Source organism: Solanum stenotomum, chromosome 1, assembly GCF_019186545.1.
Source record: "Solanum stenotomum isolate F172 chromosome 1, ASM1918654v1, whole genome shotgun sequence".
Taxonomy (NCBI): domain Eukaryota; kingdom Viridiplantae; phylum Streptophyta; class Magnoliopsida; order Solanales; family Solanaceae; genus Solanum; species Solanum stenotomum.
This window is the reverse complement of record NC_064282.1, coordinates 70,751,359-70,769,657: the sequence shown is the minus strand read 5'-3', so window position 1 is coordinate 70,769,657 and position 18,299 is coordinate 70,751,359. Positions and strand designations below refer to the sequence as shown.

General features: G+C 31.5%; 1 protein-coding gene across 1 annotated transcript; it reads right to left on the bottom strand.

Moving 5' to 3' along the window:
- Nucleotides 1-11,220: 11,220 nt before the first annotated feature.
- On the bottom strand, nt 11,221-16,221 carry LOC125868975 (uncharacterized). Its single transcript, XM_049549531.1, has 8 exons — nt 16,193-16,221; nt 13,885-14,999; nt 13,503-13,800; nt 13,039-13,248; nt 12,656-12,829; nt 12,212-12,409; nt 12,011-12,124; nt 11,221-11,782 (listed from the first exon to the last, which is right to left on the bottom strand). Exons 2-8 carry the CDS (start codon nt 14,973-14,975, stop codon nt 11,435-11,437), a joined length of 2,433 nt encoding a protein of 810 aa, XP_049405488.1. The 5' UTR covers nt 14,976-14,999; nt 16,193-16,221; the 3' UTR covers nt 11,221-11,434.
- Nucleotides 16,222-18,299: the final 2,078 nt, after the last annotated feature.

Below are 18,299 nucleotides of genomic sequence, written 5' to 3'. Positions count from 1 at the left end.
ATTGCAAAATTAAAGCATCTCCTGTCCTGCACTTATTAGAATTAATAAAAAAATTAAGTGGTGAAATTTATTAATGGGTGGACGGCAATGGGACTGGATGATTCTATATGCCGAATTTTCCAGGAAACTACTGTGTTTAGCATGTCTAAATAGGAGTTGGACTTATTTGTGTCTAGCTTTTCCTAAACATTAGACTTTAAAATTCAATGATTTGCTGGTATGTTTTAGGTTTTCCTACTGTTATTTTCTATACACCAAAGAAAATTAGAGAGCTTGAAATGTTGTCAATGGGTCATATATTGATACCACAAGGGTAGTCAGCAAGCAGATGTTGGTGTCATACATTTCAAAAGTGGAATGAGCCATGAAAAGGACACTTGCGTACAAAAAAGATGGAGAGAAGGAAAAAAACTTCTTATACTTACATGGACTACTAAGATTCAAGCAACATGTTGCTATACCATAAATTTTGACATCTAATAAAATATATAATGCAACTATCAAATAGCTTTAGTCCAAAAACCTTTTTAACCATGTGTAGGATAAAGTTACATAACTTAAAGAAGATTTTTAAAAGAAATACATTCGAAATAGAACAAGACATATCATTTCTATATCAAGACTGTCACAAAAATAGACGAGTATTTGAAACTTACAGCTAAAATCTTCCCTTCTTCATTCACAAAATTACCATTCTTTTTTAGTAAAGTTGACAATACAACTTCACTTCGACACACCGGCCTTTCCAATTTTTGCTCTTATCGTTAATCAAGTATAGATAAAAATGAGTAACAAGCAACACATTTTATTCTGTATAATAGTGTGGTTCTCAAATAAACCTCAAGGTAAAGAAACCTAATTATGTAACTATGCCCACCTCATACAGAAAAAATCCTAATTATAGTCTGAGATACAACTAGATAAGTCACCAGCTTATATGACACAAGACTGCTAGACTTCCTCACAAATTGCAATGACATACACTAACAGCCATAAGAAGCTTGTATTTTGTCGCTTTGATATCCACATTACCATTTAAGAGCAATTATTGATGTTTGCAAGTAGTTACCAGAAAACAAATAAATCACACACTTGCAATTACCAATTTCACTAACACAACAAACTGAAACAAAACAAAACCAATGAAAACAAAAGAACAGTAGAGAAGCTAGTTGACTAGTCCAAGTATAACTCTTTTTGAGCTTGAAATGTACCCGTGAGAGAATACAAAGCAATAAACTAATGGAAATCTCTAAGCAAAATCTAACGGAAAATCACGTTCAGTACAGGATAACATAAAAGAGTTAGACCCATAAAACTTATCTCTTATAAAAAGGAAAAATCTCAACAGCTGATAAACATATGGAAAAGGATTTTTGCTTTCCCAAAAAATCAGTCAAATTCCCCACAAAGTACAAGAAAATAATCTAGAGCTAGTTAATACACCAGATGAGGGGAAAACCTCAATTTTCTATATACCACCGAGATCCATACACAAAGAGACCTTGCTCCACACAACAACAAAAACTTGAAAAACAGACCAACCTTCATTCCAGGTAAAAAAAAATCCCACCAAAACAATCCATATAAAAGTGACAATATATGAAAGATATAGATACTTAAGACAATGCATTTAAGCTATTATAGCAGTGGGAATTTATTACCTATAATGTTACTTGGCCGAGGGTCTTTCAATAACAATGTCTCTAACTCCATAAGGTAGGAGTAAGGTCTATGTGCACTCTACCCTCTCCAAACCACACACTGCGGAATTACACGGGGTATGTTGTTATTGTTGACTTTACCTATAATGAACCATATGTTGTTCTTGTTTTCACAGTTTAGAAAGTTTCTTTGCATGACAATTTGTAAAGAATTTTAACTGACCTAAAAAGATATCTTCATAGGTTTATCATTTCCTTTAATGTGCCCACAAAACTCTAAGGCTATAGGAATCAACCTAATCTACATCTGATATGACCGAACATGATGAGATCCTATTTTCATGTATGATTTCTTGTAAACTAAGAGAGAGTTGTCTTTAATTTTATTTAGATTCTCATTTGTGACTACTTAATCTCAATTTGGAGTTAATTTTACTTCTTTTTATTCTTTCAGCAGGTTAATTCTACTTTAGAATTGCTAAATTATGACAAATCCTAATGTATATTGATTCTTGAAGTATTATCTTTCTCATCACTCACCTCATCAAAGTGGGAAAAATAGAGAGAAAAAGTTGTGATGTTCCATAGTAGGTTGCTCAATAAAAATTACAAAACTGATGTATTAATCCTTATTGAGGAAATGAATCACCTACGATGCTTTTAGTTCCATGGATATGATTGATTAAAACTTTATCCTTGTTTAACCTGACTGTCTCCTTTATTCCCCACTGTCAGCCCAAATCTGAACTCGTAAGCTTTTTTTATTTTCAATTTGCAGGCACAATCAGGAGCAAATTTATAACAATTAACTAGCCAAAGAGCATGAGATAGAGACTTGTAAAAGTGCGAAAGTTGTTTTGAAAGTAAAATCTCAAAGAGTAAATTGTAATCGAAATTTGTATGCCATCCTTAAGAAGGAAAAAATTGCACCCGAGAAAATTGAAGCAAACAGATCTGTGTACCTGGACTCGAGGTTCGTACCTGAACTAAGATACAAAGCAATCGTTTTCCTCTGCTGCTATTGTTTTTGGGAAAGTTGAACAATCATTTTCCTTTGTGATGCGAAACAAACGGTTTTGATATTTTGGGGATATGGAGAGCCGTGATGTTGCTGCTATGCTTTTCTTTTCTTCTTCTTTTTTGGTAAAAATTAAATTTATTGAAATTAATGGGGGGGGGGGGAATGGGAAAAAAGGGAGGGAGATTATACCGCGTGATTTTGCCATAATATTTTAGCGACAATTCTTAATATGTGGAGAAAATTATATTTTTATGTTAATTTAGCCACGGTTTATTATACTGATGTAAAATGATCAGCTTGTTCGTAAACACATGGAGTAATGAAGCCATCTATACAGAATTTTACAAATGGCTATACAACTATGTAAGTGTGAAATCACTAAGTATTTAATAATATATGCATGTTATACTAAATTATATTACTTGAAATAACAATCACGTAGGCTTACGATGAATATTCAAGTGTCCAACATTTGCAATTAGTGAAAGAAGTAGCACTTGAATCGGAATCTCAAGTACTGACAATGAATAAGTATTGTGTCAATGGGTTTAAGTTTCAAACTGAAGAAGTTTCTAGGAACAAGAAAACAAATAATAGTGGTGTCTACATATAAGGTGATGTTGATGGTACTGGCCAAACTATTGAATATTATGGTGTCATTCATGAGATTATTGAAGTGAGGTATTCAGGTTGGCCTAAGAAGAAGATTGTATTGTTTCGGTGTGAGTGGTTTGACTCATCACATAGAGGCACAAAGGTGGACCATCAACATAATATAATTGAAGTTAAGCACACCAGGAAATACAGAAGTTATGATCCTTTTATCATTGCACAAAATGCTAAACAAGTGTATTACGCTCCATATCCATTGCGTAGAGACAAAGCTAATTGGTGGGTTGTTATAAAAAGTAAGCCTATGGGAAGAACTGAAATTGACATGTCTTAGATGTGGCGAATCAAAATGATGTTGCAATTGTTCAACAACAAGTTGATGTTGAATTGGAAACCACACTACAACATCCTCAACACATATTAGAAGAAGTATCTAATGATGAGATACTGAATGTTGAGGAAGAAATATCCGAGAATGAGGAAAATGAATCATTTGATGACGAAGAATGGGACGATAATGTAAATGAAACAACTGAGAAGGAAGAATGGGAGAATGATGGAATTGAAACAAGCGAGGAATAGTGTAGAATGAAAGCTAGCTAGTATATATATGTAAGTTAGTGTATTTTGCTAATTTTATTGAATTTATGATTTTTATATATATTATACATATAAATTTGCATACATATGTCATCAAGCAGTGACGGTGATAGACATCGCGAGCATCTTGGAGTTAGCCAGACTAAACAGGCAAAAAAGAAAAAGTCTAGGAGACCCATAGATCCTGAGGATATTGCAAGATCTATTTCTTCTGTACCACAGTGCATCAGCCATGATACTCATATACTTGTTGTTCCATTTGGTACGACATATCCTCGGCAATATTATCCTAATTACCGTCGATCAGTCAGTGTTTCCTCTACTTCACAGATATTGCCTTCACTACGCTACGAGGACCTACCTTTACAGGCTATTCATCGAGCATGACCCTTATCGGCAAGTACTCCATCTCCCACAGGTACATCTCCTCAGTTATCTGCCATGAGGATTAGAGATTCTAGTAGCGAGCAGTCAGATGCTATGTTCGGTACGCTTTCATTGACTCAGCGGTATGTGCATCCTGATCTATCACCCTCAACTACAGCTACACCTAGTGCTACTCCAGATGATGAGATGCCTCCTCTAGTTCCTGATTAAAAGGACAGACTTGGTAGAGTCATGATTGAGCTGGATGGATCATCGTAAGTTTGTTTTGTTATCTATTTGTTAGTTTATTTTATTTATTTCTTATACTTTAATATATTATTCATGAACTAACATATTTATTATATGTTTTACAGGTGTCATCCGGCAAAGGATGTTGCCCGGGCTTTAAAAGACTGTGTTAGAAGACTCTATACACAGGCCTATCACTCTTGGAGCGAGATCTCAAACTGTATACGCCAGGCGATGTTTAATAACTTTAAGGTATATATTTTTTAGTTAAGTTTAGTATACTTTACTTTTTTTTACTATCGATCTAATTAACGTTATTCAATTTTTTTATTCAGACTATGTGTACTTGGGAGCCGAGGCACAATCATGTCATTATGACCACATTTGAGAGGAAGGCATCCGCCAGACTGTCTGCCTGGCTAAAGAAAGTTCGGGATAGTGTTGAACGTCCGGATTGGATGTTGCCTCATGCTTTTGATGAACTAGGTCTGTATTTAAACACAGACAAGTTTAAGGAAATATCATACCAAGCCAAAAAGGATAGAGGAAGTCTTAAGGGTGGCTCATTGCACATCAGAGGTGCAAAGTTAGTTGGAACAATTGTAAGAGAGATGGTAACTTCTAATTCAAAATTTTAAATAAATAATTAGTTGATTCATATATATCGTTATAAATTTCCATTTTTATTTATAGGAAAAAGAATTGGGACGCACTCCCATTGAACCGGAGGTTTTCAAGAAGACTCGTGTCAGGAAGAAAGAAAATGAGTCAGATCCGAATGTGTGGGTGGAGGAAAGCGCCGAACAAACTTTTTAAAGTTATTTAATATGAATAATATATATTAATAGTGAATATATTTATGATATGTATATATATTAATGTCAATTTTTATATTTAATATGCAAAATGACTTTCATCAGTACGTCGCTGAGAATCTAGATAGTTCGGTCCAATTGACACCTGAACTGTCCACCCAGATTTGGAAAGAAAAAGTGGTAGGGGGGACACACAAGGGTAGATGTTATGGTCTAGACTCTCGAAACGATGTAAGACAACTCCAGTCAGGCTTAGAAGGTATTGGATCGTCATGTCAAGCCGAGGCACTAGACGGTGTTCAGATTGCTGCTATGTCGGCTCAAATAGCACAACTTACATCGGCACTGGAAGAGTCGGAGCGGAGAAGAGTAGCTGAACAACAAAGCATGAGCAAGACCATTTAGCAAATCAAAGAACAAGTGATGAACCTCGCTCGTCGACCTACTACTTCGGCTCTTGAGGAAACCAACGATGACAGTACTGATGATGAGGATGATTGTGTAGAACCCACTCCCTAGTTTAGATCTCTGGACATTTATGAATTTTTTGAAATTTTGAAACAAATTTTGAAAGACTTTATAAGTCTTTAAATTTTGATTTAGATACTTTTGAATGTTATTTTAAGTTTCTTGTTTTATGTTTTGTGTAGATTGTTTATAATTGTGTGTGTTTGATTGGGCTGAATAGTATAGAATTGAATTGAATTAAATTTGCAGGTGGGCAGCATTCTGCTGTCAAAATAATTGCAGAAAAAGCAACGGACAACGTGGTTCTGTCCGTCACATTTTTGGATTTTCCAAAAAATAAATTTCAGAAAAGTGACGAACAGGGTCCTTTTGTCCGTCGCTTTTTCTGGGATTTTCAAAAATAAAATTTCCGCAAAAGCGACGGACTGCGTCTCCTTTTGCAAATAAAAAAAATGAAAATGAAAATTGAGCGACGGAGTCCGTCGCTTTTGTTAAAAAAAAATTAAAAAAGAAAAGTCAAACTGCGACGCAGTCCGTCGCTTTTGAAAAAGCGTCGAGCAAAAAAGCGACGGAAGTGATTGTGTCGCGCTTTCGTCGCTTTTGGCCAAAAAAGCGACGGACTTTTATCCGTCTCTTTTTGGCCGTTTTTTAGTAGTGTCTGAAGGTAAATTGACAAAATGGAAGAATCTTTGCAAGAGAAGATGTACAAATCAAGGTAAATTGAATTTTTAAAAGCTTCACTATCTCAGATAAATCAAATTTTTGATTTGTTTGTATATAAAATTAGGTAGGAAATCACATAAGCAGAAGGTAAATTAACAAAATGGAAGAATCATTGCAAGAGAAGATTTCTTACTCCAGGTAAATTAAAATTTTGAAAAACTTTATTACCTCAAATAAAAAAAAATGTTTTGTTTATACAAATGACATTAGGTAGAAGAGCACATAATGCAGGTAAATTAACAAAATAGAAGAATCGTTACAAGAGAAGATTTACTACTTCAGGTAAATTCATTTTGTTTCTTTTATAAATAAAAATTATGCAAGAGATAAAATAGAGAACTCATAGCAAAAGAAGATTTTACTACCTTAGATAAATCGATTTTTTTGATTTGTTTGTATAAATGAATTCATTAGAATATACATGTGTCGATTTGATCATTTTATGCCAGCAAGAATTATTATATACAAATCTAGCAAAAAAAGAACGAAATTCTATTTAGGAATTCAATATACCGAAGATCTAAAGACATCAAAATATCCTCTAACATTCAATTTGTGAACCGTGAAAATGATGCCCACCATGAAGTATTATTTCTCTCATTCTAATCTTTTTTATTTACAAATAATGAGTATAGAGAGTACTGAAATGATATGAAAAGTTATAAGGACAATAAATTTTTTATTCTCTTTTATGACAGTAAAAAATATAGATAAAAGTAAGAAGATAGTAATAAATTGAGTAAAAAGTAAAAGGAAAGAAAAAATTAAAAAAAAATTACCATAAAAAGAAAACACAGAAAATGAAAAGAAGTTACAAATAGTTACTTTTTATTTTACTTTATCTATAGTCACTTCTCTCTCTTTCTACTTTTTTATGTAACATTTGAAATATGAAATTATAAAAATATATCAATTAAACTTAATATACATAACTACTTAAAAAGTAAATAAGATTATAGTTTATAGTATTTTTTGAATTTTTTTAACATAGAACATAAATAACAAAAAAAAATATGAAGTCAAGAATAGGAGAAAAAAAACTAATTATAATATTTAGTCAAAGAGATAATTTTGGCAAATTTTATAGATCAAAAGGAAAAAAATAAGGAAATAATAGAAATTTCATGAATAATAATAAATTATGATAATAAGGAAGAGAGATGGATGATATTATTTTTCTTTAAAAAACTTTTAAAAAATAGAAGATAGAAAGAGGAATTTAAGAAAAAAATGATAAATAGTAGTAATATGAGGAGAGAGAGATAAATAAGGTATTTGTTTTTTTTTAAAAAAAATTAAACTGATTTTATAGATCAAAAGAAGACTTTTTTTCTGAATAATAATAATAAATCATGACAATAAGGATATGTTTAAGGAGGAGAGATAATAAGATTTTTCATTTAAAAAAACTACTAAAAAAGGTAAAAAAAAATGAAATTAAGAAAAAATAATAAATTGTAGTAATGATGAGGAGGTATGAAAGGCAATGAATCGTAGTAATGATGAGAAGTGAGATAAATAAGGTAAATATATTTATCATAATATAATAATATAAAGGTGAGTATCATAATTATGTTAAAAAATATTATATTAAATAAGACACTATTTTATAACTTTTTTGAGTTTATGATAATAAGGTGGAGAGATAATAAGATTTTTGATTTTTTAAAAATATAAAAATGGAAGGTTAGAAAACGAATTTAAGAAAATAATGAGTAAATTGTAGTAATGATAAGGAGAGATGAAAGACAATAAATTGTTAGTGAGAAGAGAGATAAATAAGGTAAATATATTTATCATAATAATAATATAAAGATGAGTATCATAATTAAGTCTTAAAAAAATATTAAGTTAGACACTATTTTATAACTTCTTTTGAGTTTTTTAACATAAAATATAAATAAAAAAATATTTAAAAAACTCAAGAAATGGAGAACTATGATTTTTGGTCAAAGAGATATTTTTTATTCTTTTTATATATATTTTATAGGTCAAGAGAGAAAAATTAAGAAAAAAAAAAGAAATTTGGAGAATAATAATAATAATTTAATAGTTATGATAATAAGAATGAGAGATAAATAAGATTTTATTTAGAAAACCTTAGAAATAGAAGGTGGGAAGATGAATTAATTTTTTTTTTATATTAATAATGAGAAGAAATAAAAAAATATAACAGGTTGCAGTAATATTACGAAAAAAGAAAAATTAAATATTTGAGATTTTCTTCTTTATTCAAATTTTATAAATCAAAGGAAAAAAAATTATTAAGGAAAAAGAAAATTTTGTGAATAAGAATAATTAATTATGGTAATAAACTAGAGAGATAAATAAAAAAAATATTTTAAGAATTATAAACATAGAAGGTAGAAAATGTAATAAATTGTTGTAGCAATGATGAGGAGAGATGAAAAATAAGATATTTTAAATATATATTTTCTTAAATTGAGACATCAATCTTCAGTTATAACTTTAAAATAATGATATCAACATATAATTATTTCTTTCATGTTCATGTCGTTGGTGTTTTCATGAATGGGTGCTTGAAGTTAAATTACATCTGGGATATCATTGAAAATCTTAGTAGTATTTTAATTAAATCTGTAAAAATCTTTTAAATTTCAAGATTTATGTAACGCCATATCATGGTCTAATATGTGTGGATTACTTTCTATACAATAACACCATACTAAGCAATTTTTGTCCACCCTTCCCTTTATTTATATAACAAATCAGCAACACAAGCAAGTGCGTACCTCATATTTTACCCTCTAACAAAGACTTTCAAGCTCTCTCGCGATACTTTCTACAGCTTTATCCTAATTAATAAAAAAAAATACAAAATTCAACCTTTCTGCCTATTCTTCCTCAAAATGTCTTACACTTATCTTTATATCAAAGATTTAACAATTTCATAAATAATCTCATTATTTAAAAGAATAAATGGAGATCACAACCAATGAAAAAAGTTGTAAAATATACTTATTTTTTAATTTCAAAATATTCACGTTGATTTACATGTTCAATGTGAAAACTTATCTATATATATTCCTCTACATCTTTTTGTTTACTATATCTCCATAATAAATTCATACCATATCTTTCATAATAAATAAATAAAAGTAATACAAATTCCCAACTTTCCTTCAATTATTTACAAAATTTTCACACTTACCTTTACACAAACATTTAACAAATTCAAATAATTAATTCATACAATTAAATGGTAGCACAACCAATGAATGAAAGGAAGTGGTATAAATACCCCAAACAAAATAATAAAGATCCACACACACCATTTATCTTCATAGTCACCATCGGCTCATAGTGATTAATTGAGGTTAATTTTTCAATATTATTATATGGAACTTACCATTTATTGAAATACTCTATCTTTAGTTTGACTTTGACAAATACTTATACAGAAGTACTACAATGGATAAAAAATATAAGGATCGACACCAAATAATTAGTTCAGATAATTGTCAAGGTAAAATATTAATGATAATATTCATGACTATATTAAATTGTTCTTCTAAATATTTATTTTTGAATACAGATACAACTAAACAATCAAGCAAATCCGTTAAAGTGATGTATGAAAATATTATGCAAGAGCGAATTGCATATTTCAAAAAGGAACAAGAGCAATTGAAAAAATATATATACAAAGGAATTTCACAAGATCAAACAAACAAAGAATGACATGACGTTTTTCATGTATTGATTTCTATGTAATAAGGAGCTGAAATAAATTATGATTAGAGAATATATTCCCTAAACATCAATCTAATAAAGAATGATGGGCCGTTGTTGATGTATTTATATATATATATATTTTATTTTTTTTTTTATGACAAGGGAAACCCACAGCCGCTACCCTTTGGGTGCGCACAGGGTAAAACCCCCGCTCCTATGCAATAGCTCGCAAACCACATAAGAGAGGTAACCCGCACTAGGCAAGCCCGGTGCGACGAAAATAAAGTATTTTAGCAATGAAAATATAAATAGATACTAAATTTCATTAAGAATGTATTATTCACATTAAATAGATACTAAATTTGATAAGTTTCATTGCTAAAATGTATTTATATATTTTAGCAATGAAAATAAAGTATTTTTTTTAACAAAGTATATATTCTGACTTATTCATTAAGAATGTATTATTCACATTAAATAGATATTAAATTTGATAAGTTTCATTATGTATCATCATTTCAAATGAAAAGATAATGATATGCTCAAATAATATAATGATATAATCAATCCAAAATAAAAAACATCCTAACACATGTCTATTAATCCTCGCGCGAAGCACGGACATGTTCCCTAATTAAGTATAATTCAGAAGAGGATCCGAGAAAAAAAAAAGCATCAAACTTTAGGTATTCTGCCTAAAGACTAATTATTGAAGAATTATGCATGACATTTCCTCAAGGAGTAGAAACCATATTTTTCCTCGAGAAGACAAGCTCCAATATAACCCCACAAGGTATTTTGACATTTAAGTACACACATGACACAACTAAGATGTTGAAGAAGTCAACAACAAAGTCATTAATGATTTAGCAGGTCATAACTTGCAAAAACTACGCTATGAAGACTTGCAAACACCAGACCTTTATCCATAGGTTTTAACTGTTGACACAATTTGAGTCTCATCCAATCCAAACAGAAAACAACTTCTCACTTACTTTGCTTCTGCTTAAAAAAGAAAACAATCAAATTCTTTCTTTACCTTTTCTCAGATATGGATTTCAATACACATAAGCTTTCTTGCTTATGAATTGGAACATGTAAGTAAAGCTCTCAATACTATTTACTGCTACCAAATGTTGCATTAACTTCCACTTCTCTTTCTTGCTCTATAACATGATCTTGGTATGAAAATTCACAAGTATAATTCAAAGTGCTCTCAATTATGCTGCCTTCCAAACCTCACGAAGAAGTCCATACCTCGTATTTGATCCAATTGAACCTGTTTCTTCCTTTTGTTTATCTTTTCCATTTTCTGCAGAAGCTGGTGATGATGCCATTTTATCAATAATACATGCAAGAGGAGAATTTATTTCCTCCAGTTCCTCATCGCTTGTGTATCCCTTCCTTTGTATAGCAGAAGCACTCCGAGATAGGTGAGACTTTCCCTCAATTTCTGCAACTTTTTCTGCAACGTCCACGGCAACAGGAGGTGTATATACAACTGGGGCGGCAGGGTAGGGGAAGCTGTTTGAAGAGTCTCCTCCTGATAATCGACGTGCTATGATGCTCTGCACACATAAGTTATCTGAGATAAGATTCTTCACAACAGAAATACCTTTGCAAATGTTGTTTAATATCCAAGAAAGAAGTACTTGGTTGTATTGGTCAGTTGATCAAATTGTTTCCATTTTCATCATTATTGTTATCACGGTGTCTTTGTTTCAAAGTTGTAGTGATGATAACGTTTATAAACAGTCATAAAATCCAAAATTTGAACTAGCTAAGAGTAGACAAACCTCAGCATTGAGAGCTTCTAATACAGCACCAGGGACAGGATCAGGACAAAACTCATCTGGAGAGAAGTTGCAGAGTATTCGCTTAACCAATGGAAGACTGATAGATGGGCATACCTGGAGCAACATTTAAAATTTTCATGAAAGACAGAATGAAGTAGCACTATTGACCTCTAACATATTTGGCGAAACCAAAGGTTGTACCTCCATTCTGATTGTGCGGTCCATGAGCATGTCTTTGGGAAGCATGAGAAGATCACTTAAGGCATTGAGAAGATAGAAATGTTCTAGTTGATTTCCACCTTTTCTATGATCATCTCCAGAGCTGTCTTCATCATTTTTCCCAGAATCTTCAGCATCCATGCCAAACAAATCAGTAAGACATCTAGACCAATTGCCAACCTGCGAGAAAAGATGTACTATCAATACCAAGAGCATGAACCAATGAACATAAGATCATTAAGGCTTTCAGAGCACGTGGTGCATTGTTGACAATTTGGCAGAGAAAAAGTGCAGGTGCCAAGGACAGAGAAAAAGATTCCCATGAAGAGCAAGCAGCTTTACTTTGCCCAGAAGACAGAAACGAAAAGACCGTCCAAAAAATATTTACAGGAATTCGCAAACAAGTTAATAGTGACTAATACTTACCGAGTTTTTCAGTTGTGCACCGGACCCAAAACTCAAATCTCCGGCTGGAATAGGCAACACCTTGGAGTCAACTATTGGATCAGATATGGGATCAGTTGGGATCTCATGAGCTGACTCACGAAGAATTGCATTGAACATAGCAACATCCAGTCTGGCAACACAGTGTTCAATCACCTGAAAAGGTACATATATGGAGCCGTAAAGCTTTCAGACTAACAAGTGAAACTAAAACTTATCACAGGCAGCTTTAAAAAAATACAGATACAATGGAAGTGCAAGAATACTATGCGCTTTTCCTTGATCACCTGCATCTAAAACTCGGGGAGATGGAAGTGTGGTAAAAATACAGCAAATGAAAAGTAGAAACACTGGAGAATACTCACCCTTCTAGCCAAAACAGGCAAGCAACCACATTCATGGCTTTCAGTTCGTACAGGACATAGTCTCTTCAAAGCCTCCTGGAAAGCATGCTTCCATAGGTTAATGGAGAAGTTCCCTTGCTGCTGGTCACCCAAAGCAGGCCCTAATAACCTCCCAACAGATTTGCTTGTCATTGGATCATCCATAGGAGATTGCATATTGGGAGTCAAGGTCTAAAGCCAAATTGATCAATCAGTTCCAAAAGGAGAATATATTAACGTACTTGAACTTAAGAGATTAATTACTTGAACACCTTTTTAATGATGGCATGTTTGGATAAATCATTATAATTACCATGTAGAACAGAACATAAAAGGTTTACCTATTTGATGCAGTAAAATAGGATTTGCACTTAATTAGTGTTCTATACACGTCAAGTCCTAATTGAGAACATTGGTATAACAGGCAGCAAAGTACAGTTGATTACCTGCCACCATATTGATTCAACGATCCGCGAGAAAATCCAGGATTCTACTCTTTCTAAAGCAGCTGTAAAAGTTCTTGTTTCTTGCCAATCATCAAAAAACTTCAAGAGGTCATTTTTACTTGACTGTTTGCTTCCTGGATGTGTCTTCCATTTTAAAGAGGAAACCTTTGATTCAGTTTTATTTCCTCGTCCATTTGGCTCGGTAATTGTCACCAATGAGCTTGAGCTACAGGAACTTCCAAATGCTTGAGAAATGATTACCCTCAGAACAACAGCATTTGACAGCCAAAATGTTAACCTTCATGAGAAGGGAATAAAAACGTTAGGTTCATAAGAAGTACAAAAGTAACACATGATCCAATAAATGAAAGTATTAACATACCTTGCCACATCGTTACAACATGACTTGGCAACTAATACAAGGCCGGAAACAGTGTTTTTAGCAACTGTAGCTCGTTTGTCCTGAGACAAGTATTTACATGCATGAAGATAGAGTCTAGAAAGGCGCCTGGCAGGTGTGTGCAGCTTATGTGCAGAACTTCCATGCTCAGATACCACAGAGTAAAGAGCAATTTCAAGGGCAGCAACTTCTCTCAACTCTTCCTCAAGTTTCTCAAGCCTTGATTCCATTTCTCCAATCTTTTGTTCTAAAACTGCTTTATCTTCTTGCTCACAGATATCCTCGGTGTTGACTGTTTCATCATCACTTCCAACACTTTGAGCACTAACTGAAGTCTCATCCAAAATGTCTGCTTGTTCTACCTCTTTAACAAGTTTTTCATCACCTTCTTCTGAGGAATCTGATAGAGATTTGGGATGGACTTTCATATTTTTAGAGTTATCATTGACACTCTTGGATGTCATTTTAGATGGATCCTTTTTAGGTGCTTTGGCTTTGTTTGCTGTACTTTTTGATGCCTTACCCTGGGAATTGTTTGCTTTCCGATCAGATTTAGCTCGTTGTACCTGGGAAGAATTATTCCCTTCAGTTTTTGCAAGCTTTCTAGAGACCTTTACAGTCAAAGCTCTTTCTACATTTTCATCTTCAGCTATTTGTGGATCTCCTTGAGATGAAACTGAATCATTTATTGTCTCAATATCTGATTCCTCTTCCACTCCCTCTTTGGGTTCACTCTCCATATCATTAGAACGATCATTGATTTTATCCTTGCCATGTTTGTCAACCATTTTACGTGTTTTTGGTTGCTGAGTTGCTTCCTCAGACCTGTAGACATCATCGACATAATCTATAACCACATTTTCATAAACTTCAGTGGGCTCTGTGCCCGTGTTTGGATCACTTACTAAGACACTGGACTCTGGTCTAGGAAGTGAAGCTTTATGATCAGTCTCTTTTGCTTTCGATGTTTTGCCAGTACTCTTTTCCTGCTGTTTGTAGTCTTTTTTCTCTGTCTTTACCGCACTTTTTGCTTGCTTAGTGTTTAGACCATGCTTCCGTTCAATTTCCTTCATGCTCAATATACTTCACCTATTAATCTGTAGTTTAAAAAAAAAAAAAAAACCATAATAAGCTAGGAAACAGATAATCCATCATCACTATAAAATTGAGAAGACAATACATTGTGAATACACCAGACAGCGACTACAAACTACGCTTGATATAAGAGCTTTTAATTATAAGACTTTGTGAGCCTAATAGCAAAACAAATTCATGGAAAAGCACCGTCAAAAGCTAAATAGTTTCTATCCGAAATACAGCATTCTAGAAATAGAGAATCGTGATTACTATGATATTTCTACATAAGCCTAACCACAAATATAGAATTTAAACTATTAACAGAATGGGGTTGCTGGTAATGAAGGTCATACATGTGTTCATAATCATAACAGGCATTTTCAGATCAACAATGCCGAATTATCGTGACACTTGTAATTAAGAGCATTTCTGTAAGACGGAAAGCAGCTTGTATGTTTTAGTTGACTGTCTAGAAATAAGAGAGACAAAGGAGTAGGATTGAAGGTGAATCAACCATCTTTTTAGTATCTTCACAGTAGAGAATTAATGCACATTTTTTTTCTTTCAAATATAACACAAGAATGACATTTAAAGAGAGGCCAGTCAAGAGGTAAGACTCCAGTCAAATCTAAAGAAATCTTTGAGTAATTTTAGGATCTTGAAAACAAAAGGCATGAATCTGATATGGTAGCCAACACTAGTTATAAAAAAATCCACAAGTCTAATTCTATTAGTAGTAGTGATTGCCTTTCTTTCAATTTGAATTTGAATTTGAAGATATGAAAAACGGCAAGAGAACGGAAGGAAGCATTAGAGAAGGTGAAATCGAGAACATTTGCAGAAGCATTTAAGTGTTTTATTTATCAACAAACAAAGAGAGGAAAAAAAGACAACTTTAGGGGCAAGACGGTTACAGGATCGTGGAGCAGGAGGGGTAACTGTCCCACGATCTCCAAATATATTTATTTTCATTCATATTCATATATACAAAGAAAAGAAAAAATTCAAGAAGAAGAAGATCTAATTAAGCAATCAGAGATCTATCTAAACAATGCGCATATATATATCATTTATTCATTCAAACTACAACTTTATTTGGACAAAACAGCGGGAATGAAAATTGCAAAACAGCGACAAGCCATCACCTTCACGGATTGATGACAAAATTACTGGAAAACAGAATGCGCAAAATGAAAACAGAGAATTAACTTACCCAACTCTATTAAGTATTTGATATTCAATGAGACTGGACAAGTGCAAGAATGTGAAGACAAGTGGGGATAATGTGAAGCTTCTAATTAATAATAATTATTTGGTTGATTAATTAAGATTACAGGAATCAACTTAGGGGTTGTCGGTGGAGGGAAAGTGACCGGTCGTTCCCGGTTACGTTACGCCTCCCGCCATCATTACAATCCATTTGAGGCAAAAATCATAAAAATTACTCCCATATGTCCCTAATTACTTATCTATTTTTTTTTTTATAATTATTCTTAATTACTTGTTCATTTTGATAAATCAAGAAAGAGCAATATTTTTTGACTTATTATACCCTCAATTAATTATTTTGAAAAAATTTTAGGTTTTTAATTCATTCACATCATAATTAATAGGGATAAAATGATAAAATCACTATGTCAATTATTGTTTTCTTAATAGGTGTATCAATTCAAAAGTGAACAAGTAATTAGAGACAAAGGGAATAATACTATTTCCTCGGAACTAATTACTTGTCTAATTTATTTGTACATTTTCACAAATCAAGAAATAATAATTTATTTGGTTATTATATTCTTAATTAATTAATTTTGAAAAAAAAAAGTAGAACTTCTTGAAAATCTTAAAATTTTAATTTATCCACTTTATAATCAATAGAGGTAAATGGTAAATTTACTATGTCAATTATTATTTTCTTAATAGATGTGTTAATTCAAAAGTGAAGAACTAATTAGAGACAGAGAAACATTATCTTATTTGCTTTACTTATTAAGTATTTTAAGGTAAAAAAATTGTGAAATTTAGACAAACGTTGATTAGAAGATGTACGGGGTAGAAAAATTATTTCTGCCCCTTAAATTGTTGTTAGATTTCGTGTTATGTGCAATTAAGATTTTTAAAATTTTAAATGCATTAATAGAATTACTTATTCATGTTGTTGAATAGGATGATACGAGTAACTACTCTCTTTGATTTCAACTTCTTTTCACTATAATATTCATACATCTGGTAAAAAATGTTACTCTCTCAGTTTTCAATTTATAAATTTGGGTAATGCTAAATGGTTAGAAAATTTAGCCAAAAATTTAAAAAATCAATTACTTTTTTTTATTTTGAAATATACTAATCTTTTTTCCATTTTTAATTAAAAGATATTAAAGTTAAAAAAGTAAAAATGTTCAAAAGGTAAAATAACATAGGTAAAATATCGTTCTAGCCAAAAGAATTTTTCCTATAAATTTTACTTTTTTTTATGTCGGTTAAAAAAATAACATTTAATTTTAAAATATTTATTTTATTCTTAACTAAAATGATTTATAATCACACAAATATCTATCAATTATTTTAGATAAAAAAGTTAAAAGAGTTTTTTTCTTAATTTTTGTGTCAAGTCAAACTAATTGATATAAAATTAAATTGAAGAATAGTTATTTATTTGGGATTCTGCAATAAAAGAATATCTTGTCATTTTGCTTTTTTAAAAATAGGAATATTTTAGCTTTAAAACATAATTAAAAAAGATTAACAAACTATATTTACGCATACAAAACAATATATTATATGACTTCAACATCACTGTTCAACCACATTTTCATTTCTACGACAACTATTCAATTTAAAACAATATATTATAAAAACTTAAACTAACGCTAAACTTAAGCGGAAGAAATGTATTACTCATATCATATTTACCAAAAAAATTGGTTATGTGAGTTTCGGGAATTTAAAATTAGTTGACTACATTGGGTTGAGCAATTCTTTCATGTTTTTTTGGCTTTATCTATTGTAAGACTAATGAACTTCAAGCTATGAATGCTCATTTTATAAATTTATTATTTTTTTCGTCCCTAATTACTTGTCTATTTTGACAAATCAAGAAAGAATAATTTTTTTATCTATGATATCCCCAATTAATTAATTTTGAAAAAGGTAGTTTTTCTTGAAAATCTTTTTAAATTCATTACTTCATAATTAATAGAGGTAAAATGATAAATTCACTATATCAATCATTATTTTCTTAATATGTGTGTAGACAATAAAATTCACGTCGAGAAAACAATAATCAAGAACAGAAAAATTATGCAACAATCGTTTTATTCTTT

Excerpts from the sequence above, each read along its gene's own strand:
- LOC125868975 (XM_049549531.1), bottom strand. The coding sequence starts at position 14,975 with ATGAAGGAAATTGAACGGAAGCATGGTCTAAACACTAAGCAAGCAAAA. Across the intron at positions 13,801-13,884 it reads TGTTGTAACGATGTGGCAAG|GTTAACATTTTGGCTGTCAA; the intron begins GTATGTTAATAC and ends CTTCTCATGAAG. Across the intron at positions 11,783-12,010 it reads TAGAAGCTCTCAATGCTGAG|AGCATCATAGCACGTCGATT; the intron begins GTTTGTCTACTC and ends TTATGTGTGCAG.